Source organism: Telopea speciosissima, chromosome 9, assembly GCF_018873765.1.
Source record: "Telopea speciosissima isolate NSW1024214 ecotype Mountain lineage chromosome 9, Tspe_v1, whole genome shotgun sequence".
NCBI classification, from domain to species: domain Eukaryota; kingdom Viridiplantae; phylum Streptophyta; class Magnoliopsida; order Proteales; family Proteaceae; genus Telopea; species Telopea speciosissima.
The window spans coordinates 17,182,674-17,208,358 of NC_057924.1; the positions used below are offsets into that span (position 1 = coordinate 17,182,674).

At 40.7% G+C, this 25,685-nt stretch overlaps 1 protein-coding gene across 1 annotated transcript; it reads right to left on the reverse strand.

Annotated features, from left to right (window-relative positions):
• Nucleotides 1–456: 456 nt before the first annotated feature.
• LOC122640550 (homeobox-DDT domain protein RLT2-like) lies at nt 457–24,811 on the reverse strand. The gene is made up of 7 exons (XM_043833775.1): nt 24,565–24,811; nt 24,363–24,452; nt 24,115–24,279; nt 23,798–23,990; nt 1,871–1,971; nt 701–1,043; nt 457–598 (listed from the first exon to the last, which is right to left on the reverse strand). The coding sequence occupies exons 1-6, from the start codon at nt 24,580–24,582 to the stop codon at nt 942–944; spliced, it is 669 nt and encodes a 222-aa protein (XP_043689710.1). The 5' UTR covers nt 24,583–24,811; the 3' UTR covers nt 457–598; nt 701–941.
• Between the last annotated feature and the right edge of the window lie 874 nt (nt 24,812–25,685).

Here is a 25,685-nt window from a genome sequence, read left to right on the forward strand (position 1 = left end):
ACTTATAATAAAGACATGGACTAAAGTACCCCTAATACATAACTCTAACAAGAGTTTGCGTAGTAAGGGATTTTAGGAACTATTTTGTTAACTAGTTGCCTTATATTGTAATTTACCTTTTTTTACTTTGTTTACTAGTTGCCTTATTTTGTAATTTACCTTTTTCCCTAGGGAGGTGTATGTAATTCCTTTCATATTATTAGGGAAGTAATATAGGTGTGTTGGAGACAATACTCCAATACACAACATTACACCATCTTCTCTTCTTCTTCTCCTCCTTCAACCTACTACTTCCCTAGTTCTCCTTGTTTCCTTACACTTCTCAACTTCCAATTTTTCGATCATAGGCTGCTGTCAGTAAGGTTCAGACAAGCATAACTTTCTACATCGTAATAAAGAAAAAGAGAAAGTTAAACATGTAAGATTTAATGCAAACGAATCTACCTTATTGTCGTCTTGATATAATTCACTTCCTATACTTTCCTTCAGTTGCAGTCCAAATCCAGCAGACAATGAAAACTGACGGAGTATTTCAGGCCATGTCAATGGATTCAGGTGGCGCTGCCAGCTGCGTATATCAAAGCCCCAATGCATATGCCTGAGAATTTAAACTACACACTAAGCAAAAGTCTCTGGGAAACAAATTACCAAACCAAAACTAAGTGTTAAAAACACAGAAAGCAGCAAAAAAGGAGCTTACCCCTTCAACAACCTGTGGATGCCCACCACCAAGATTAGCAAGACTATATTGATTTGCTCCTAATCCAATAGAAGGCATCCTCGCAACATCTTCAATATCTTTTATGATGCATCTTAGAAGAGCAACATGTATCTCCCCTAACAACCTTTGATCCTGAAGAGTTTGAAAGTACTAAATCCATGAGTACCAAGAAATGACAAATGCAGCAAAGTAAAAGTGTGAATCTGACTAATCCAAGACCTCATATAGAACTTACATAATCATGAAAAGCTTGAACAAACTCATCAAGAGTAAAAGGCGAAAGCTCTAGAACATCAGCAAAAGTGATAAAAAACTTCCAAACCTGAAAAACCAATCAGTCCTCAGAAACTGAAAGAATCAGAACTAATCAAATAAATGACACATGCACTATCGAATACACAACAGATCCACCTAAGGTCCTTTCTTACCCTGCAGAATCACATAGCTAAAGATCCCCACTATTTTCAGCTAAATATAGTATCTAATAATAAAATGATTCTTCAAATATGTTTGCAGCGAAGCTATTGTCCCCAGGAAGTGGAAAGATCACATGCATTAACTGAGTTCAATGGGTATTTGTAGCAAACACAGGGTTATATATCATATCCAACTTGCCTCCCCCAATGGAGGCCAAAGGATATCAAAAAAGTATTGTATTGTATCAGAGAGATGCATGATACGCTTAAGATACGTATGGAAATGGTCAAGAAATGTATGGAAATGCTTAGGATATATGCAAAATACAATTCTGAAGCAGAAAACACTCTAAATAAGTAATATGTAAATAAAAAGGAGAACATAGTACGAAAAGACAAGTGCATTCAATTGATTATATATAAAGGATGAGGTTTCTTACATAGTTACATGTAGTAATACCAATTTTCTTTTAGGTATTGTATCGATACCGTATCGAGTCGGTTCCTTAAAGAAATGATACATTTCCGTTAGTATCAGCAGATATGGTAGGATACTTAAAACCTTGGTCGTAGGCATGTTTACGAAGATGGAATGGTAAATCATGTTGAAAGAAAATGAAGCATAGAAATCAAATGTGAGAGGCCTCGTGATTATTCTTAGTGTCCAAGTAAATTCCTTAAGATACCCATGTGTGTGTGTGTGTGTGTGTGAGAGAGAGAGAGAGAGACTTACCATGAGAAGATTCCCTACGTTTTTGTCTGAATCAGTCCAAGGTTGGATGGCAAAAGGTTTTTTTAATGGCACAGACTTGGGAGGAAATGTACTCAACATATCTAAAGAACAAAACTCATGTTAAAGCTTAAGATATAATAATAAAAGTGTAGGAGGAATGAAGATAGACCCAAATACAGATAGGCACAGGAAAATTTACTGAACACATTAAACCAAAAATATAATAACAGGATTACAAAATGCAACTGAAAGTTTCTATTAAAAAAAAAGCAGTTGAAAGTGAATGGATCTTTTATCGAGATTTGTATAAGTCTCGATATTAGTGTCTAACATTAATATCTAGATAGGTGAGGAAGGTAGATCTGTCTAAATGTGTTTATTTCTTTTTATTTATGTTTACTGTTTTACCCTTAGTGGTAATATATATAATGAAGTTTAGAGGGAGATTACACATATTGTGTAACTCCCAAGTTGCGCATCTTCCTTTTGTCTCCCTCTCTCGTTTCTCCTTGCTCTTCTTCTTTTCTTCTTATTATTTACATGGTATCACAGCTATAGGCAGTGTTACAGCTCTCGGTGGATCTCTTTTTCTCTTTTCTACAGCCTATGATTGAAGATTGAAGTGGGTATTGGAACTTGAAGACTTGCGGTTTCTCTCTTCTTTTTTTTTTTTTTCTCTGTTTGAAGGGGGTGCAGCACCTTATGCTGTATTTTGGGGCCTTTTAGAGACTAGTTCATGGCATAAATTAAGAACTAGGTCTCTTTTTGTATTTGTGGATGTGTTTGAGTGCATTGGATGGAGTGAAGGTTGCATTGAAGGCTGAAGCAGAAAATCGGCAGCACTTGTCAGGGTTTTGAGATCGATTTTTGGGCTGTTTGTTGACTTGGCTGGAATTTTTGGAGTGTGCTGCCCCTTTTCGAAGGATATTTATCAGCAATTTTTGGTTGTAGATCATCTCCTATTGCAATCGATTTTTGTCAGGGTTTCTGGCAAAGTCGATTTTTGGAGGTTCGATTTTTCCAGAATTTTTATTCTTCTTTCTTCACTTCATCCATTTGATAGTGAATTATGGCTGATGGTTCCAAGTCTGTGATGACTGAAGTTTTCTCTTCTTCCTCCAATCGTATCACTGAAAAGAAATTGGAGGGAATCACCAACTTTCAACAATGGAAGAAAATTGTTAAGTTGGTATTGACGGGACGTGATCAGCAGGATCACTTGTTTAAGCTTAAGCCTGATGATGACCCATCATGGGATACAGTTGATGCTCGAATCTTGGGACAAATGCTGAATTCTATGGAGCACCAAATTTTCGATTTGGTGACACACATTGATACGGTTAAGGAGCTGTAGGAGTATCTTAATGTTTTGTATTCTGGACAAAACAACCTTTCTCGCATTTACGACTTGTCCCAAGCGGTCTATAGGGTTGATAGAAAGGGTCATCCTTTGACCCAATATTTTTCTGATTTTAAGATGTATGAGGAGTTAAATTCCTTACTTCCTATTACTTTTGATGTGGAACAAATGCAAAGTCAGTGGGAGCAACTTGCTGGCATGGGCTTTTTAGGAGGACTTGGGAAGGACTTTGATTCAGTTTGGTCCCAAATTCTTGGTGGTGACAAGGTAGCCACATTGTCTGAGGATTTTTCTCGGGTTCTACTTGTCTCTCGTGACAGCACTACTACTGTTGATAGTTTGGCTTTGGCTTCTTTTCCCCCAAACCGTGGGCCCAATAGTGGGGCTGGTACTGGTGGTAAAAGTGGTGGTGGGGCTGGTTCTAGCAAACCACCTACCTTGGGTACTCAGAGTGTTACTGATGGTTCGGGTTTGGTGAAGACTTGTCACCATTGTGGCCGTCTAGGGCATATCCAATGCTTTTGTTGTAAACTTCCTGGCAAACCACCTCGGCAATAGTTTGCCAATTCTGCCACCACTACCGAGTCTACAGTTTCTGCATCTCCACAGCCAGAGGGTAAGACCGTGAAGATGTCTGATGAGGAATATGCCCGTTTTACCCAATTTCAGATTCCTCAGTCAGCCTAGCCTTCAACTGTTAAGAATAGTAGTTTCAAGGGTATATTTGTATATAACCACATCTTTTATATGTTCTTTCTGTTATTTGTATAAGGCCAGCAGCCTCTGTGTAATTACCTATTCTTTTCAATATAAACTAGTTGTCTCTAGTTTTGAGACACAACTCAACAATCCCAAAATCATGTTTGCTCTCTTGGAGCTTTTCTCTCTTCTTCTTCTACTCTAAAACATAACATGGTATCAGAGCTTATTGTTCCTGGAGTTTGAAGATGATAGAAGGTTGTTTGGAAGGCTAAGAGTTAGGTTTTTTTCTCTTGGTTCTTGTTGATGTTTGAAGAAAACCCTAGGGTATCTTCATAGATCTGTTTCTCCCTTATTTGGAACCCAAATGGAGAGCAACCAAGAGCTCTAGTTTCGTTTGGAAGTCCTCTTTCTTCCCATTGTATCATCTCAAGTCTCTTGGAAGCATCAAAAGGTTGGAACTGCATTTCAGCCAGGCCTGTTCTACCTGTTTTTTCCGCCAGCCAGGGTACTTGATTGGAAAAAGCTCTTCAATAGAGCTTTGTTTGGGGTTTTTTTTGGGCTACTCAGTATCATTTTTTGGTAAGGAATGTTTCTCCTTTTTATTCCACTGCTGTTTGATGATCGTGTGAGGTTCTACAATCTTTTTCAAGTTTTTTGTCATTGTTTGTCCCTATTTTTGACTGCTCTTTTTTTTTTAGAAGAAGTTGTTTTGCTTGAGGTGTTGTTGCTTAGATCTTCCAAGTGTTTGACTTAAGGCCAAGATGGGTGAAAAAAATGTTGAAACAGACTTGCCTCCACCTCTGTCATATGAGAACCCAAATGTTCAACTTCCCATTGTCAAGCTTGACAATAAAAATTACTTGGATTGGTCACGATATGAAGCAGATTCTTCGGAGTTGAGGGAAGTTGGGGTACATATTTGGGAGCATTAAGACTCCCCCTCTACTGATCCAGAGTACTCCAAATGGGAAACTGAAAACTCCCTTATGATGACTTGGCTTATTTTTCAATGAAGTCGGAGATTGGAAGAAGGTTTATGAGCAAGGAGATTGCCAAAGACATCTGGGATAGTGTTGCTCGTATTTGTGATAGAGTGGGAGACTCTACAAGGGTTTATCAACTCCTCCAACAGATTGTTAGCTTGCGACAGGGTGATAAAAGTATCTCTGAATACTATAGTCTTGTTGTGGGACTTTGGGAGGAGTATGATCACTACAGAGATCTCCAGTTGTGTCCTGATGATGAGCCCAAAGTGCATCAGTTGTTTGAGAAGGAGAGGGTCTCGTTCCTTCTTGGAGGTCTTAACCCTTAATTTGAACCTTTAAGGGTGCAGATCCTTGGCCCACCCAGTCTTCCCTTACTGGAGGAGGTATGTGGTTATCTACAGAGTGAGGAGACCCGTAGGGGTGCTATGGAGACCACTCCCAATGTTGAGCACTCTGCTCTTATTTCTTCCATTCCTCAGGACCGTACTCCCTCCATTAAGGGAGCTGGTAAGGATAGATTCTCCTGTGACTATTGTGGCAAGCCTAGGCACTAGAAGGATTTTTGCTGGGATCTTCACGGGAAACCATCCTCTGTTTCATCTGGGGGACAGAAGAAGAATGGGCCTAGGGCCCATGTTGGAGTTCATGAGTCTGATCCATCCTCTCTCTTCAAGGAAGACATAGCTGCATTTCGCCGGATTGTAGCCCACATGGATGGTTCCTCCTCTGCTACTACCACTACTTCCACTGCTCTACAGGTCTCTACCTCCTCTGGCACCACTCCCTGGGTCATTGACTCAGGTGCCACTGATCATATGACTTATAGGTCTCAGCTTTATGATTCCTATTCTATTTGTTCTGGGAAAGATAAGGTAAAAATTGTTGATGGTTCCCTTTCTTCCATATCTTGTAAGGGAGATGTCCAAGTTACTCCATTTATAACTTTGAAGTCTATCTTTCATGTTCCAAACTTTGCTACTAATCTCCTTTCAGTTAGCCAATTGACTAAATTTTTGAACTGCTTTGTCACTTTCTTTCCTACCCATTGTCTCTTTCAGGATTTGGTGACGAAGAGGGTGATTGGGAGTGGACGTGAAGCAGATGGCTTATATGTTTTGGACACCTGTGCCTCCCCTGTTGCGAAAGCTCAATCTTATGTGTGTGGGCAAGATGGCGGACGTACACAGGAGGATATTTTGCTTTGGCATCGTCGTTTGGGACACCCTTCCTTTTCTGTTATGAGAAAATTGTTGCCACATTTATTTACCTCTGTTCCTGTCAACCATGTTTTTCATTATGAGCCTGGTCTTTTTGCAAAAAGTTGTAAGACAGTTTATCCATCTACTGGTAATAGATCTATTTCACCCTTTCACATTATTCACATTGATGTTTGGGGACCTTCCCCCGTTACTTCCTTACGTGGCTTCCGCTACTTTGTCTCTTTCATTGATGACTTCTCTCGAGTTACTTAGGTTTACCTATTGAAACAAAAGAGTGATATCTATGTCGCGTTTAAAATTTTTTATGAGTTGGTGTACACCCAGTTTCAAACTCGTATTGAAATTGTCCGTTCTGATAAAGGTGGGAAGTATATGTATGGTGGTTTGGAAACCTTTTTTTCTGACCATGGCATTATCCATCAGGTGGCCTGTTTTGATACCCCACAACAAAACGGGGTTGCTGAAAGAAAAAACTGCCACCTTCTGGAAGTGGCTCGGTCCCTTTGGTTTACAATGCATGTTCCAAAAACTTTTTGGTCCGATGCCTTACTCACTGCTGTATTTCTTATTAATCATATGCCTTTCAGTGTCTTTATGAGACCCACCTCTAATTTAAGCCTTTTTGAACTTGTATGATTTCAGGTTCTGGCTCAGTGTCCATGCTTGCCTCAATGTTGTGGGCTGCATCGGTTGTGGATTCGGACCAATCCGTTGACTCACCTATAGAGGATTCTGGGGAGCCAACACAATTAGCCATCATTGTCCAAAGAACCTGCCGGGTCCCAGCACATAAGCTTCATATGTCAAACACGCTGGATTCAGCATATGCAAAACCTCACAATCTCATAGGCCGGGTTTTAGGTAAGAAATTCTTATTACATATAGGACTGACGTTTTAATAATGTAATAGGGGCTGAAATGTAATTTTTCCTCTCGTAGGACCCACATCCCCTTGTGGTCTGAGCTGCCCGTGTGCCAACATGCCCGGGGCCTCAATTATGTCATGGTACATCAAACCCGTGAATTAAACAGAAGACTTTAGGTAGTTAATTCTTAATTAGTTTAGAAAAGCTATTCCAAAAAACTGATTCTACTTGGACCTAACTAAACAACCTTTAGTAGCCTTTCCTATATAAGCTATACTTAGCTTAGAATCTCATTTACAGCTCAAAACCAAATTCGAGTCTGCTCCAAGGAGAAGAAGACCTAGGGCTTGAAGATTCTTGACAATTGAAGTTGGGGAAACTTGGAAGAGGACCATTGGTTGTGTATTACCACCTTCTCCACATCCAACTCAAGGTAGGTGATCCATTCAATTCTGAATTTCCCAAATTCCTCCCTTCTTCCTTGATTTCTAACTGAGTTTATAACTCAATCAACCCAAAATCTTGAAGCTAGATAAGTTGACCTATAAAGGCCCTAAAACCATCTTGAATTGGGTTAATCCAACTCAATTGAGGATCACCTCCAACCTCTTGTGCTGTCCCATTTGCTCTCTTTCTCTGGAGGTCAGCCATGTTCTTGAAGTTCCAAGAATTCTTTTTTTTTTATTATTTATGATTGGAATTCTTGACTTTGATCATACATCAATTGGGTCAAAATGACCCCATACCCTTAGTTTCCCCCAAGTTAATTTGGGGGATTAGGTTCCATGCATAGCAAGATCCATGGAATTAGATCTCAAAACCAGGCATTGTATCACCCATTGGATTCAGAGCCTGTGCCCCTACGGCCGACCGATTTCAGGGCTGGTCTGAATCCGGTTCTGCCCTGTTGTCCCAGCTTTGGTCCTAGTTGTTTAGGACTGTAATTTCCTTTTGGGTGAGGTTTATTTGGGAGTTGTATCATCTACGGACTTGTACAAACATCCAACTCTAGGTAAGGGATTTTTTACTTATTTTGAGACTGTTTCCTTGCTTTAATTTTCTGTTTATGCTGGGTTTCATTGACATGCATCATTGTAGAAGTATTAATCATGTAGTTTTGTAGCTTTTTTTTACATTAGATGAATGCATGTTGTAGGTTATCATTTCATATTGCATTTGCATATTTTTACAGTGATCTATATTGATGTGTTTGACAAATGATGCTAGAACTACTTACTATACTATCTACTGCCTCATATGTCATCCATGTTAGAAATGCATATGGTTAGGCTATTATAAACCCAGTGCTACGACCCTTGCTAACAGGGGTGAGGTGTTGGATGACCCATGGTAAGTCTGAACGGTAATTCTGGAATGCCATTCACTGTCCCAGGTCCGAAGAGTACTACCAGAATGGGAACAAACAGTAGGGTTAACATTGAGGGTCCGCTGGGGTCTGATGTGTACATTCCGGAATTGGCGGGTCTTCACAGTAGTAGAGTGGTATTCTCAAGTGACCGATGTATGGTTTACGTTTCCGGGAATTAGAATATCATACCTACTACAGTAGCATTTAAACCACATGAGACCTAGATCTGTTGCTAGTTGCATGCTTAGCTTTAAGACATACATCATGGACTATTTGCATCTGCTTGCATGTTTTCCCTTGCTAGGCTCAGTAGAACTCACCCCTGTGGATATCTCTCTTTTTTAGATGGTATGGCTGGTTCTGAGAAACCAGGAGTTGGATCTGATGCTACTTCAGACTTCCACACCGATGACGGTCATGTGGTGTAGGAGTTTGAACTGCACGATGTGTCCTGCGTATACGATGCGTGCGCGTTCCTATGATCTGGCCTGATGGAGAAGGCCATGTTCTTTTGTGTTTATATATTGTTTTTGCATAGTAAAGCTTATAGTTGCTAGTTATCACTCAGATCTTATTTATTATTTTTATCATTATTATTTATTCTCTTCCACTGCGTTTTGATTACTGTGTTATGATAAACTGTGAATGGGAGTACTTTACTTGTGATCCTAGAGATTGGTTGGGTGTCAGTTGGCATCCAGTCACACCTTGCCCTTATTAACCAGGCCGGGGTATGACAGTCTTGAACTTCAAGGTTCCTCTTGATGTCTTATCCTCACTTTCTTCTTCTTTCTCTCTTTCACCAAGGGTGTTTGGTTGCATTTGCTATGTACATATTAGCAAATCTGCCTGCACTAAATTGGATCCTAAGGCCTTGAAGTACCTCTTTCTTGGGTATACCTCTACCTCCAAAGGATACATATGTTATCATCCTCCTACCCGTTGCTGGCTTCTCTCAAAAGATGTCCATTATTTTGATACCATACCGTATTTTCAGTCACCTCTTTAGGGGGAGTGTTCATCCCTTGGTGGTGAGGTTAAAGAGGTTCCTGAGTTTGTTCTCTTTTTTTCGGTTGAAGAGGTTCCTGAGTTTGTTCCCTTTCCTTCCTCCTTTTCAGATTGACAAGGGAAAGAAAAGTTTTGTGGATACTGTTGTTGAGGGGGAACCACCTAGTAAGTCTCCTAGTACACAGGTGAACAGAGAACAGGGGGAGCTGCTGGTGTATACAAAGAGGACCAGGCAAAATCCTTCTTCATGGCTTCCCATAAAGAAGACCTGCCAAAATCCTCCTTTGTCTCCTCATCCTGAGTCTCCATACATAGAGATAGGTATACCTTCCTCTACTTCCACATCCTCAGACTTAGATCTCCCCATTACTCTTCGCAAGGGAACACGGGCATGTACTAATCCTATTGCCAAGTTTGTTTCCTACGATTCTATCTCCCCTATAGGTGTTGCCTTCATTGTGGCTATCTCCTCCATATCTATTCCTAAGAATGTAGTAGAGGCTATGGCTGATCCAAAATGGAGAGAAGCAATGAATACAGAGATGGTGGCTCTTGAGAAGAATCGCACTTGGGATCTTGTTGAACTCCCAAAGGGAAGAATTCCTGTTGGATGCAGATGGATATTCACAGTCAAGTTTAAATTTGGTGGTACTGTGGAGAGGTATAAGGCAAGACTTGTTGCCAAGGGTTATACATAGGTGTATGGCATTGATTATCAGGAGACCTTTGCTCCAGTGGCCAAGCATAATTCCATTCGTGTACTTCTCTCAATGGCTGCAAATCTTGATTGGCCATTGTACCAGCTTGATGTAAAGAATGCATTCTTACACGGTGACTTAGAAGAAGAGGTCTATATACACTCTCCTCCTGGGTTCAAGCATCCTGGTGGCAATGGAAAAGTGTGTCGTCTTAGGAAGGCTCTTTATGGACTCAAACAATCTCCTAAGGCTTGGTTTGAGAGGTTTAGATAAGCTATCTTACAGAATGGATATACTCAAAGTCAAGCCGATCACACCTTGTTTATACAAAGGAGGGGCAGCACTATTGTAACTCTCATTGTATATGTTGATGACATTGTGGTCACGGGAAACAATGAGGCTGAAATCTTAAAGCTTAAACTTTAATTGGATTGACAGTTTGACATCAAAGATCTCGGTCCATTGAAGTATTTTCTGGGGATTGAAATTTTAAGATCCAAGTAAGGAATCAATGTTTGCCAAAGGAAGTGTGTCCTTGATTTGCTTACAGAGACAGGCTACTTAGGGTGCAAACCAGTCTCCTCCCCTATCGATCAGAATCACAAACTAGGGGAAGATTGTGGTGAACATCTTGTGGATGCAGAAAAATATTAGAGACTAGTAGGCAAGCTAATCTATCTTTCCCTTACCCGACCTAACATAGCCTATGCTATTGGAGTGGTAAGTCAGTTTATGCATGCACCCAAGATGGGACATCTTGATGCAGTTTACAGGATCCTCAGATATTTGAAGTCATGCCCTGGAAAAGGTCTTCTCTTCTTTAGAAATGGCCACTTGAGGATTGAAGCATACACTGATGCTGACTGGGCTGGATCTATTTCTGATAGAAGATCCACCTCTAGATATTGTACTTTTATTGGTGGAAATTTGGTCACTTGGAGAAGTAAGAAGCAACCTGTGGTGCCTAGGTCGAGTGCTGAGACAGAGTTTAGAGCCATAGCTCACAGAGTATGTGAAATCTTATGGTTGAAGAAACTTGTTCAAGAATTGGGATTTGAGACTGTTAAACCTATGAGCTTATATTGTGATAACAAGGCAGCCATAAGTATTGCCCACAACCCAGTTCAACATGACAGGACAAAGCATGTTGAGGTTGACAGACATTTTATCAAGGCGAAGATAGAATCAAAGACCATCTGCACTCCTTTTGTGAAGACAAATGAACAAGTGGCCAACATCTTCACCAAAGGACTTAGCTCTTACCACTTTGGTTGCTTGTTGGACAAGCTGGGTGTGTATGACATATACCACCCAGCTTGAGGGGGAGTGTTAAGAATAGTAGTTTCAGGGGTATATTTGTATATAACCACATCTTGTATATGTTCTTTCTGTTATTTATATAAGGCCTGGGGCCTCCTGTGTAATTACCTATTCTTTTCAATATAAACTAGTTTGTCTCTAGTTTTGAGACACAACTTAACAATCCCAAAATCGTGTTTGCTCTCTTGGAGCTTTTCTCTCTGCTTCTTCTACTCTAAAACAAACACCAACTGCCACCTTTGTTCAAACAGGTAATGCTACTGCCTGTATTTCGACTACTACTCCTCCTCCCTGGATCATTGATTCAGGGGCTTATGGCCACATGACTGATGTTTCAGGTATTCTTTCTTTCTTTCAAAAATCTTCGTCTAGTGTTACTTTAGCTAATGGTTCCTTACCTACCGTGACTGGTACTGGTACTGTTCATGTTACACCTTCTTTATCTTTGTCTTCCGTTCTCTATTTGCCTTATTTCCCTTTCAATCTTTTATCTGTTAATTGGTTTACCAGGTCCCATAACTGCTCTGTAACCTTTTTCTCGGACTCTTGTGTATTTCAAGATCTTACGAAGAAGAAGATGATTGGTAGAGGTCGTGAGTCGGGGGGCTTTACATACTTGAGGACACTTCATCTATGGCGTGTACCGGTGTGGCGTCATCTCACCAGATTCATTGTCGTTTGGGTCATCCTTCGTTGGAGAGTTTAAAGCTTCTGGATAGTCGTTTTCGGTCACTTTCTAGTTTAAATTGTGAGTCTTGTCAGTTTGGAAAACTCCACCGTGTGAGTTATCCTCCTAGAGTCAATAAACAGTCTAACCAACCTTTTGCTTTAGTTCATTCAGATGTATGGGATCCGTGTCCTGTCGTTTCTACTTTGGGTTTTCGTTACTTTGTAACTTTTGTTGATGACTATTCTAGGGTTATCTGGCTTTAATTAATGAAAAGTCATTCTGAGTTATTCTCCATCTTTTGTGCTTTTGTGAATGAGGTAAATAATCAATTTCAAACTCATTTTCATATTCTTCGTAGTGATAACGCTAAGGAATATTTTTCTGCCCCTTTTGCTGATTTTATGGTTCAACGTGGCATTGTAGCTGAGAGGAAAAATAGACATTTAATGGAAGTTACTCGTACTCTTTTATTTGAGATGAAAGTAGCTAAATCCTTTTGGGCAGATGTTTTGACTTCATGTTACCTCATTAATCGCATGCCTTCTTCTGTTTTACGTAGTGGTATTCCCTTTCCTTTGTTGTTTCCTTCTATGCCGTTGTTTGTTTTACCACCACGAGTATTTGGAAGTGTTTGTTTTATTCGTGATCATCGTCCAAGTGTTTCTAAGTTGGATCCTAAGGCTCTCAAGTGTATGTTTGTTGGTTATTCTAGCACTTAAAAAGGTTATCGTTGTTATTCTTTTGAGTTGCGAAAATATTTTGTTACCACTGATGTTTCTTTCTTTGAGTCTACTCTTTATGATAGTTCATCTTTTACTGTATTTGACTTGGATGATGATCTTCCCGTTTCCATTGCTCAGTCTATTGTTCACCATGTTCTGCAAGCTGCCTCATCACCGGCACCTCCACTTATTGTGTTTCTGTGAAACCCGATCAAATTTCCGAATAAATTTGAACTTTTGGAATCTGTGTGATTTCAAGTTCGGGTTCAACTTTGCCCATACTAGCCTCTAAGTTGTGGGCCGTCTTGATTAAGAAATTCAGACCTATCTCATGACTCGTCTGTAAAGGCATTCCGATCAGCCAACTACCGTGGCCTTAAATGAGTCTGAGGTGTCTAGCTAAAGACAACACATAAGCTTGGCATGCTGGATTGATGGCCTGCAAAGCCTCTCTCTGTCTTAGGCCGAATCCTAGGTAAGAATCCCATTTTATATGTATGTATGTTGTATTTTTAATTAATTAGTGTATTAGGGGCAGAATAGTAATTTTTACCTTGTGGGACCCCGCACCAGAGCTACCTGTGTCGGGTCTGCTGGCTGGACAGGCTGCAAGACCTCCCCTTTAATTAAACTCAATGTAAGTATAATTGAAAATATATTTATAACGTTTTGTACGACCAAATAGGGTTAGAAGGGTATTTTAGTAAAATTGTCGCTGTGGGATCCAGTTCCCCAGTGGGGAATGCTGTTCCAGACAATTACCCGTGTTCGGATGACCTTTAATGTCGGCCGGCATCAAGTTATGGATAGAATAGACCAATAAATACGAATTCAGGTTTATAAACTATTTTAGAAATTAGTTTAAATCTAATTTCTGTCCAAAAGACAGATTTACTCCCTTAGTGCTTAAGTAGTTAGATAAATATCAAAAGCCTTTCCAATTGATCACTATTCACAAGCCTAAGGGAGCTAAGAAATTCGTTCCAGCTTGGGAGAGAAGGAAAGAAAGAGGAAAAGAGAAGAGAAGAAGAGAGGGAAAAAAGGGAAGCTTACCTTAGGGCTTGTCTTCAACACTTGGAGCTGAACCAAGAATCTCCATTAGAAAGCTGCCTGCACTCTAAATCTGTTCCTATAACTGAGGTAAGCCTTGGATACTTGCTGTCTTCCTCATTATTTCCCTTCTTCTCCATCTCTAGTTCACCTATTAAGAATTTCTGCCATTAAAGCTTGGAGACCAAGCTTGGGTTTGTGAAATTGAGCATGATTAGACTGATTTGAAACAGTTTTTGACTCTCTAAGACCTGAAATTTAGAAAATTACCAAGTCTGAAAGTTGTATTGCTGTTCTTGATGGCAATTTATAAACCCTAAACTAATTAATTAGGTTTAATTGATTAATTACCAAAATTATGAAGTTATTTATGAAATTGAACTCCCATATAGGTAAACCCACCTTTATATAATGTTAAAACACTTAGTTTCTTCCTTGCATGTGAAGATCTACCCAAAAATAGGAAAAACCCCAAATTCGGACACACTCCCGGATGGAGTTGCAGGCCCAGGGGCGGTTGACCGGCTCCCTGGAAGTCTGCATCCGGCTCCCCCATTTTTATACCCTTATGACCTAGACCCCTTGGGACTTGACCTTGGACCATCCCAAAACCTATGCGTAGTGTTTGGTATGTTGTTTAAGTGTTTCTCTTGTTTTCTAGTCGGTTTGTTGGATTGTTGGTGGGTAAGCGACACAGAATTCCTTCTATAACTAATCTATAATATTCTTGTCTCATATTTAGGGTATGTCTGTACATTCTTGCCGCTTATTGGAGTTTATTCACCTAGGCTAGCTACACTACAGGTAAGGGGATTCGACCTTAATTTCTTGCGTGTTTATCACATTAATTTCAACTTTATCTTTGAATGCCACGCTCATGCATCATTACCTCTATACCTGGAACATGTAGTTTTCTAGCTTTTATTTAATGCATTAGATGCATGTAAAATAGGTTCTGATGACATCTTGCATTGCATTTGCATTGATTATTTATATGATGTGAATTTATGATGATGGAATTCGGTAACTTATAACTCGGATCATGCTTGCCTCATCATGTTTAGACTGCATTTGGACTAGGTTGATATTCATTACCCGATCTTGCGTCCCTTACCAAGGGGAAAGGTGTTGGACAACCTGTGGTAGAAACCGATGTGTTAGTTCCGGGATGCCATCTTCTGTCCCATGTTAGCGGGTCCCTAATTCCGTTGTGGGAATAAACAGGTAGGGTTGGTCATTTGGGGGTCTGTCGGGGTCCGATGTGTTAGTTCCGGAACTGGCGGGTCCTCACCGTGGTAGAATGGTTTCGCTCGGGTAGCCAAAAGGTTAGTTCCGGGACCGAGGTTAGCATCTACCACTAGTAGTAGTACTTATACCCCATGAGACTTAGTATCTGTGCTAGGAACATGTTAGTTTAGCATATGCATCATGGATTTATTGTGTTTGTATGCTTGTACCCCCCTTAGTGGGCTCAGTTGAGAGCTCACCCCTATGGATATCCTTATTTTTCAGGTGATTTAGTTACTTCTAATGTTGGATTTGCGGCGCTGGAGTTTGAAGTGCACGATACTTCGTGCGCACATGATGATTGGGCAACCTCCTGATCTTGGCCTGATAGTCCAGGCTACCTTCCCACTCTTGTATGCTTTATAAATGCTTTATATAATTATAGAATAGTTTCTTGTGTACTTTTACTCTGTACTACCTTTGAGAACTATATAGCTGTATCACAAGCCTTATCATTTATATAAATGAAATATCATTTAGATTTCTCTTACTAATGATGTTATCTCTATTAATTAAATTGTTTCCGCTACCTCTGATTACTGTATCTGTGAGCAATGATTGTGAATAGGGTACTGCACTTCTGATCCTTGGGGATTGGTTGGATGTCAGAGACATCCTGCCACACTTAGCCCTTAATAACCGGGCCGGGGTGTGACAGTTTCAATATCACCAACAGAAAGTATGGGCTCCCCTCGCTCTTGCGAATTCTATCTCATCTACATCTTTGCCGGCAGATCTTGCAATAGGTAATACTCCTCCTTCTGATCTTGATATTCCTATTGCTTATTGTAAGGGTGTCGGGCTTGTACCCAACACCCCATTTCTAACTTTGTTTCATGTGCTGGGTTATCTTTCACCTTTCATTCTTGTTTACAAATTATTGAAAATCATCTTATTCCTAAGTCTGTCATAGAGGCATTGTCCAGTCCTGGTTAGAAGGCTGCCATTGATGAGGAATTGTTGGCATTGGAGGAAAATCAAACTTGGGATCTTGTTCCCTTACCCTCAGGTAAATATGCTATTGGTTGTCGGTGGGTGTATGGGGTGAAAGTGAACCCTGATGGATCCTTGGCTCGTTTGAAGGCCCGTCTTGTGGCGAAGGGCTATGCTCAAGTATATGGTGTTGATTACTTGGATACATTTTCTCCTGCGGCGAAGCTTACTTCTGTTCGCATTTTGATTTCTCTTGTTGCTACTTACCATTGGCCTTTGTATCAGCTAGATGTCAAGAATGTGTTTTTGCATGGGGATTTGAATGAAGAAGTTTATATGGAGTAACCTCCTGGGTTTGTTGCTCAGGGGGAGTCTGGTTTGGTGTGTAAGTTGAAGAAGTCTCTGTATGGGCTGAAACAGTCCCTAGGGCTTGGTTCGGCAGGTTTACTGAGGTTGTGTTAGAGTTTGGGCTGACATGGTTTGGTAGTGATCATTCTGTGTTTTTCCGCCAGTCTAGAGCGGGAAAAATATTTCTTGTGGTTTATGTAGATGATATAATTATTACAGGAGATGATGTTTCTGGTATTAAAAGTTTGAAGCTTCGCTTGCAGCAAGACCAAGGATCTGGGAAAGTTGAAGTACTTCTGGGGTGTGGAAGTGGCTCAGTTGAAGAAAGAAATTTTGCTCTCACCACAAAAATATGTCCTTGATCTTCTTTCAGAGACAGGAATGTTGGGTTCTAAACCTCTAGATACTCCTGTGGATCCCAATTTACAGCTTACTGCTGATGATGGTGATGTCTTGCCTAATCCTGAGAAGTATCGAAGGCTAGTTGGGAAGTTGAATTACCTAACACTGACTAAGCCTAATATAGCCTTTCCTATTAGTGTGGTGAGTCATTTTTGTCTGCTCCTCGGACGTCTCATTGGGAGGCTGTTATATATATCTTACGCTATCTTAAAAAGGCTCCTTGACGTGGTCTTCTCTATAGTGATCATGGTCATGGGCGGATGGAGGGTTTTTCAGATGCTGATTGGGCAGGGTCTCCAGTTGATAGGAGGTCTACTACAGGTTATTGTGTGTTTGTTGGAGGGAATTTGGTGTCCTGGTAGAGCAAGAAACAGACAGTAGTTGCTCGTTCCAGTGCAGAATCAGAGTACAGGGCTATGGCACATGCTACCTGTGAGTTGATGTGGGTGAGACAGTTATTACCTGAACTTGGCTTTGTTGATGATTCTCCAATGAAACTGTGGTGTGACAACCAAGCTGCTGTCCATATTGCTTCAAATCCGGTGTTTCATGAAAGGACGAAACACATTGAAGTTGACTGCCATTTTGTTCGACAAAAGTTACAACAAGGGTTGATTTCTCCTGGTCATGTTCTGTTAAGAATAGGAGTTTAGTTTAAGGGGTATTCTTGTACATAACCCCATTTAGTTTTATGTGTTTTCTGTTATTTGTATAAGGCTAGGGGCCCCTCTGTAATTTATCATTCTTTTCAATATAAGCATGTTTGTCTCTTGTTGAGACATAACAGATTAACACAAATCGATTCTCCTCTCTTCTTCTCCTTTTTCCTTCTTCTCTAAAACTGAACATGGTATCAAAGCTTAATGTTCCTGGAGTTTGAAGGTGTTGGAAGAGAGTTTAGTAGGCTAAGAGTTGGGTTCTCCTCTTGGCTGCTGTTGGAGTTTGAACTCAAACCTAAGCTTCTTCTCAGACCTGGTTCTCCCTTGTTTCTAACCCAAATGGAGAGCAACCAGGGTCTTAGTTTCGTTTGGAGGTCTCATTTCTTCCCATTGTGTCTTCTCAAGTCATCTGGAAGTATCCAAGGGACAGGAGTGAATCTCGGCCTGGGCTATTCTGCCCTATTTTTCCGCCAGCCAGAGTTCAGATTGGCCTTTGCTCTCCAATAGAGCTTTGTTTGGGAGGTTTTTTAGGCCACCTACTATCGTCTTTTGGTAAGGAAGATTGTTTCTTTGTACTCCGTTGCAGTTTGATGCTTGTGTGAAGTTCTACAAGTCATTTCCAGTGTTTTTGGACTGTTTTTTCCCCCGTTTTTTTCTGCTGCTTCTTGGGGACCTACTATTCTTGCTTGAGGTGTTGTTGGTTACTTTTCCCAAGTGTTTTTTCTGTTTGCATTGAAGCCACAATGGGTGAAAAGTCTGTTAAAGCATCTGAACTCCCCACTGTTGCAGCAGCCTTGCCTATTACCCCTTCATATGACAATCCAAATGTTCTTCCCATTGTCAAGCTTGACAATACTAATTACTTAGACTGGTCACAGTCAATGAAGCTCATTCTTCGGAGTAGGGGGAAGTTGGGATATATATCTGGGAGCTTTAAAGCCCCTTCCTCTACTGATCCAGGTTACTCCAAATGGGAAACTGAGAACTCCCTTGTGATGACTTGGCTCATTTTTTCAATGAAGCCGGAAATTGGAAGAAGGTTTATGAGCAAGGAGACAGCCAAAGATATTTGGGATAGTGTGGCTCGTATTTATGATAGAGTGGGGGACTCTACAAAGGTTTATCAACTTCTCCAACAAATTAATAGCCTGCGCCAGGGTGACAAAAGTATCTCCGAGTACTACAGCCTTGTTGTGGGACTTTGGGAGGAGTATGATCACTACAGAGATCTCCAGCTGTGTCCTGTTGATGAGCCTAAAGTGCATCAGCTGTTTGAGAAGGAGAGGGTCCTATTCCTTCTTGGAGGTCTTAACTCTGAGTTTGAACCCATAAGGGTACAGATACTTAGCCGACCAAGTCTTCCCTCCCTAGAGGAGGTGTGTGGTTATTTACAGAGTGTGGAGACCCGTAGAAGTGCTATGGAGACCACTCCCACTGTTGAGCGTTCTGTTCTTGTTTCATCCACTCCATAGGATCGTCCTCCCTACACTAAGGGGGGTGGTAAAGGCCGTTTTTCCTGTGACTATTGTGGCAAGTCTGGGCATAAGAAGGAGTTTTGTTGGGATCTTCATGGGAAACCACCCTCTGCTGCATCTGGAGGACAGAAAGGGCCGAAGAAGAATGGGCCTAAAGCCCATGTTGGGGTTCATGAGTCTGAGTCATCATCTCTCTCTAAAGAAGACATAGCAGCTTTTCGTCGGATTGTAGCACACTTGGATGGATCCCCCTCTGCTGCTCCCACTACATCCACTGCTCTACAGGTCTCTACCTCTTCTGCCCCCACTCCCTGGGTCATTGACTCGGGGGCCACCGATCACATGACTGGTAGGTCTCAGCTCTTTAATTCCTACACTGTTTGTTCGGGAAAAGATAAGGTGAAAATTGCTGATGGTTCTCTTTCTTCCATCTCGGGGAAGGGAGATGTCCAAGTTACTCCACTTATCCCTTTGCAGTCTGTCTTTCATGTTCCTAACTTTGCTACTAATCTTCTTTCTGTTAGCCAATTGACTAAGTCCTTGAATTGCTTTGTCACCTTTTTTCCTATTGTCTGTTTCAGGATTTGGTGACGAAGAGGGTGATTGGCAGTGGACGTGAGACTGATGGATTATATGTTCTGGACACTTGTGCTTCCCCTGTGACAACAGCTCAATCTTATGTGTGTGGGCAACATGGCGGACGTACACAGGCGGATATTTTGCTTTAGCATCAGCGTTTGGGACATCCTTCTTTTTCTATTATGCGAAAAATGTTGCCACATTTATTTATATCTTTTCCTGTCAATCATGTTTTTCATTGTGAACCTTGTCTTTTTGCAAAAAGTTGTAAGACAGTTTATCCATCTTCTAGTAATAGATCTGTTTCCCCTTTTCACCTTGTTCATACTGATGTTTGGGGTCCTTCCCCTGTTACTTCTTTACATGGCTTCCGTTACTTTGTCTCCTTTATTGATGACTTCTCTCGAGTTACTTGGGTTTATCTCTTGAAACAAAAGAGTGATGTTTATGCTGCTTTTCAAAACTTTTATGAGTTGGTGTATACTCAGTTCCAAACTCGTATTCAGATTGTCCGTTCTGATAAAGGTGGAGAGTATATGTATGGGGGTTTGAAGAACTTTTTTTCTGACCATGGCATTATCCATCAGGTGGCTTGTGTTGATACCCCTCAACAAAATGGGGTTGCTGAAAGAAAAAACCGCCACCTGCTGGAAGTAGCCCGGTCCCTTTGGTTTACAATACATGTTCCAAAAACTTTTTGGTCCGATGCCTTACTCACTGCGGTCTTTCTTATCAATCATATGCCCACCAGTGTCTTGAACTTCAAAATACCTCTTGAGGTCTTACCCTCACTTTCTTCTTCTTTCTCTCTTCCCCCAAAGGTCTTTGGTTGCATATGCTATGTCCATATTAGCAAATCTGCCCGCACTAAATTGGATCCTAAGTCCTTGAAGTGCCTCTTTCTTGGGTATTCCTCTACCTCCAAGGGATACACCTGTTATCACCCTCCTACCCGTCGGTGGCTTATCTCCAAAGATGTTTCTTTCTTTGAAACCATTCCTTTTTTTCAGTCACCTCTTTAGGGGGAGTGTTGTGGTGGTGAGGTTGAAGAAGCTCCTGAGTTTGTATCCTTTCCATCCTCCTCTTTCGTTCTTATTTCCCCATTTCAGCTTGACAAGGGAAAGAAAAGTCCAGAGGATACTGTTGTTGAGGGGGAGTCTCCAAGTGCACAGGTGAACAGAGAACAAGGGGAACTACTTATTTATACAAAGGACAAGAGAAATCCTCCTTCATAGCTTCCTATAAAGAAGACCTGCCAAAATCCTTCTTCGTCTCCTCATCCTGAGCCTCCATCCATAGAGACAGGTATACCTTCCTTTACTCCTCCATCCTCAGACTTAGATCTTCCTATTACTCACCGCAAAGGAACTCGAGCTTGTACGAATCCCATTGCCAAGTTTGTCTCCTATGATTCTATCTCTCCTACAGGTGTTGCCTTTACAGTGGCTATCTCCTCCATCTCTATACCTAAGAATGTAGTAGAGGCTATGGCTAATCCGAAATGGAGAGAGGAAATGAATACCGAGATGGTGGCCCTTGAGAAGAACCACACTTGGGATCTTGTTGAACTCCCAAAGGGGAGAGTTCCTATTGGATGCAGATGGGTATTCACAGTCAAATTCAAGTCTAATGGTACTGTAGAGAGATATAAGGCAAGGTTGGTTGCTAAAGGCTATACCCAAGTGTATGGCATTGATTATTAAGAAACCTTTGCTCCAGTGGCCAAGCATAACTCCATTCGGGTACTCCTCTCAATGGCTACAAATCTTGATTGGCCATTATACCAGCTTGATGTAAAGAATGCTTTCTTATATGGTGACTTAGAAGAAGAAGTCTACATGCATTCCCCTCCTGGGTTCAAGCATCCTAGTGGCAATGGAAAAGTGTGTCGTCTTAGGAAGGCTCTTTATGGACTTAGCCAATCTCCTAAGGCTTGGTTTGAGAGGTTTAGACAAGCTATCCTACAGAATAGCTATACCCAAAGTCAAGCCGATCACACTTTGTTTATACAAAGGAAGGGCAGCAATATTACAACCCTAATTGTATATGTTGATGACATTGTAGTCACGGGAAACAGCGAGGCTGAAATCTCAAAGCTTAAACTTTACTTGGCTCGGCAGTTTAAGATCAAGGACTTAAACAATCTCCTAAGGCTTGGTTTGAGAGGTTTAGACAAGCTATCCTACAGAATAGCTATACCCAAAGTCAAGCCGATCACACTTTGTTTATACAAAGGAAGGGCAGCAATATTACAACCCTAATTGTATATGTTGATGACATTGTAGTCACGGGAAACAGCGAGGCTGAAATCTAAAAGCTTAAACTTTACTTGGCTCGGCAGTTTGAGATCAAGGATCTTTGTCCATTGAAGTATTTTCTGGGGATTGAAGATTCAAGATCCAAACAAGGGATCAATGTTTGTCAAAGAAAGTTTGTCCTTGATCTACTTACAGAGACAGGGTACTTAGGTTGTAAGCCAGTCTCCTCCCCAATTGATCAGAACCACAAACTAGGAGAAGATTGTGGTGAACCTCTTGTAGATGCTGAAAAATATCAGAGATTAGTAGGCAAGCTAATCTATCTTTCCCTTACCCGACCTGACATAGCCTATGCTGTCGGTGTGGTAAGTCAGTTTTTGCATGCACCAAAAATGGGTCATCTTGATGCAGTTTATAGAATCCTCAGATATTTAAAATCATGTCCTAGAAAAGGCCTTCTCTTCTCTAGGAATGGTCACTTGAGGATTGAAGCATACACTGATGCTGATTGGGCTGGATCTATTTCTAATCGACGATCCACTTCAGGGTACTGTACTTTTGTTGGTGGAAATCTAGTTACTTGGAGAAGTAAGAAGCAACCTGTGGTGGCTAGGTCAAGTGCTGAGGCAGAATTTAGAGCCATGGCTCACGGAGTGTGTGAAATCTTGTGGCTAAAGAGACTTGTTCAAGAATTGGGCTTTGAGACTGTTGAACCTATGAGTTTATATTGTGACAACAAGGCAGCCATAAGTATTGCCCACAACCCAGTGCAGCATGACAGGACTAAGCATGTTGAGGTTGATAGACATTTTATTAAGGAAAAGATCGAGTCAAAGACCATCTGCACCCCGTTTGTGAAGACAAATGAACAAGTGGCTGATATCTTCACCAAAGGACTTAGCACTCATCACTTTGACTGTTTATTGGACAAGCTGGGTATGTATGCCATATACCACCCAGCTTGAGGGGGAGTGTTAAGAATAGGAGTTTAGTTTAAGGGGTATTCTTGTACATAACCCCATTTAGTTTTATATGTTTTCTGTTATTTGTATAAGGCCAGGGGCCCCTCTGTAATTTATCATTCTTTTCAATATAAGCATGTTTGTCTCTTGTTGAGACATAACAGATTAACACAAATCGATTCTCTTCTCTTCTTCTCCTTTTTCCTTCTTCTCTAAAACTGAACATGTTCGTATAGGAGAACAACTTGCAGATGTGTTCACAAAGTCTTTGGGGAGTGCAAGAGTGGATTATATTAGTAACAAGGTGAGCATGATTAACATCTATGCTCCAGCTTGAGGGGGAGTGTTTCGAGATTCGTATAAGTCTCAATATTAGTGTCTAACACTAATATCGAGATAGGTGAGGAGGGTAGATCTGTCTAAGTGTGTTTATTTCTTTTTATTTTATTTTTACTGTTTTACCCTTAGTGGCAATATATATAATGAAGTTTAGAGGGAGATTACACATATTGTGTAACTCCCAAGTTGCGCATCTTCCTCTCTTCTCCCTCTCTCGTTTCTCCTTGCTCTTCTTCTTCTTTTCTTCTTATTATTTACAGGATCCATTGAGAAGATGAAGTTCCAACCAAATGGAACTCAAAACAATGCAGAAAACCATTCAACTTATCCTAGAAGGAAATTATCAAATAAATGAATTCCATGATCTTTGTGTATAACAAGAATGTAAAAAGCAAATAAGGCTTGTTTCTATAAATGGTAAAGAAATGAGTTACTTGCAATTGACGTGACCAATTATGTAGAAGAGCTTGAAACTGAGGACAATAGAAAAGGTACAAGACCCAGCGAGTTGCAGGGTGGAGATACAGGTGTGACTAGAAGGACTAGCTCAATTCATTGACTTTGATGAATAACAAAAGCCAGCAGAAGAAGGGGATCAAATTTGAACATTGTATTTTCCATTCAGAATATTAGAGCACATTGTTACTAACTTCTGGGATATTAGATACATTTGGGAGACCATTTAGAATTTCTTAGTGAGATTGCAAGTTCTACCTCTGAATATATCCAGGTTTTGCAATGTATCAATGTCAAGAGAAATGATTGAGGGCAACTCCAAGCATTCATCCTCAACAAGTTCCATGGATTCTTTAGCAATTCTGCAAGCAGTAGCTCGTTCATTAGCAGCTTTCAGTCTTGCAACCTCCTTTTCTCTACGAAGTTCTTCTTTCTGCCTCATCTTCTCAGCCTGATTTAAGAAGATAGAATTCAATAACTAGTCCCAAGATTTAAACCACCCTCCACCCCACCTTCCCCAAAAAAAAAAAAAAAAAATTTAACTAGTAATTTATAATAGCAAGTTGCCAGCTTACTCTCAAAATTTCTTTCTGCAAAAACTTCTCCCTTCGCTCATTTTCACGCCTTTGCTCCCAGAGGAATCTCTCCTCTTTTTTCTGCATTTCATGCATTAGTCTCTTTTCTTCCTTCCGTCTTTCACGGGCATGCCTCTCCATTTCTTTCCTCATTTGTTCTTCACTCTTAAGATAACAGGACCCAAAGCATAAGTTCACAACTGATGAGCTACAAAGAACATAATATTTAATAGTATTATGGGTTATACCTTCCGCCCCAACACATCTTGTTTCTCCAGTTCTTTCCGTATCCGTTTCTCATGGGCTTCAACTTCCCTAGCAATTCTTGCCTCTTCACTCTACATGTGCATTAAAATTTTACGACACATGTACGAAATAATACCTTGTGTTAAATTGCTTTAGAATACCTTGCGTCAATCAGAAAGATGACTTAAATTTGCTTTAGAATACCTTGCGTTTTCTTTCCATCCGAGAATCATCGTCATCATGGGAACCATGACTGTCAGATGATACAAATTAGTGTTCTAGTCCAAGCATTGGGTGAGCATCAAACTGAGAATCCATCCCAATGCTAGCAGAGGAGTTTCTATGTGGAACACTGTCACAATCTCCTAAAGTTGAAGGATACATGTGCCCCTGCCTTCCTTGTTGAGCTAAAAGATTAACACTTGACACCTGACCTTGGAAACCAAAACCTGTTCATTTCCATGCAAAAATGGCCCTGCAGCACGAAATGATGAAGCCCTGGCTCTAGGACCATCAGGTGAATTGTAGAAATGAGATGAAGTTACTCTATCATTTGAGTCAGATCTAATGCTAGGCTGTTCAGGAAGGAATTGATATTCCTGGAGAGCCCTTGCAGAAGCCACCTGAGGATGAACCAAATGGATATGTCCAGCTGTCAGCTTTCTTTTGCCGCTAGATGAATCAGGTACGAAACAATGTTCTATATTGGGCAGGAATGGTGATATATGTGAAAGACATAAAAGTTAGATAGTAATGCTGATAATTATAACTACAGTATTAATGGCATAGGACATGCTAATCTGGTTTACAGAGACAAGTAAGAATAAACAGATAAGAAATGGTGCAACAAATGCTTAAACGTTCACCTTGTTCACAGAGAAAGAAGCAAAGTACCAAACTTGATTGAGAGAAACCATCTATGGAAATAATAAGCTTAGAGATTAGTAGGATGGGTATAACCATTTCAAACACAAATCCAGTCCATTCAAATTTTGACCATTACCACAACACACAGATTTGCATTCAACTCCACCCATGTGAAAAGGGGGGGGGGGGGGGGAAGGGGAGCCACACATGTCAAACCTCCGTAACATCCTGATCAATGACACAAATGTTATGCCTGCAGGAGCTTTTCCCATATGAAATTGTACACAGAAAACATGTATACTGCAACCAACGTACTCGGAAGAAATATAATTTATTTTTGGCCTTATGGCCTTACCACTCTGTGGATTGCATATCTGTACTTGTTATCCGAGCAAGCTAACAGATTTTTACTTATGTGGGAGACCTCAAATGAAAGCACCCGTACTAGCAGATTGTGC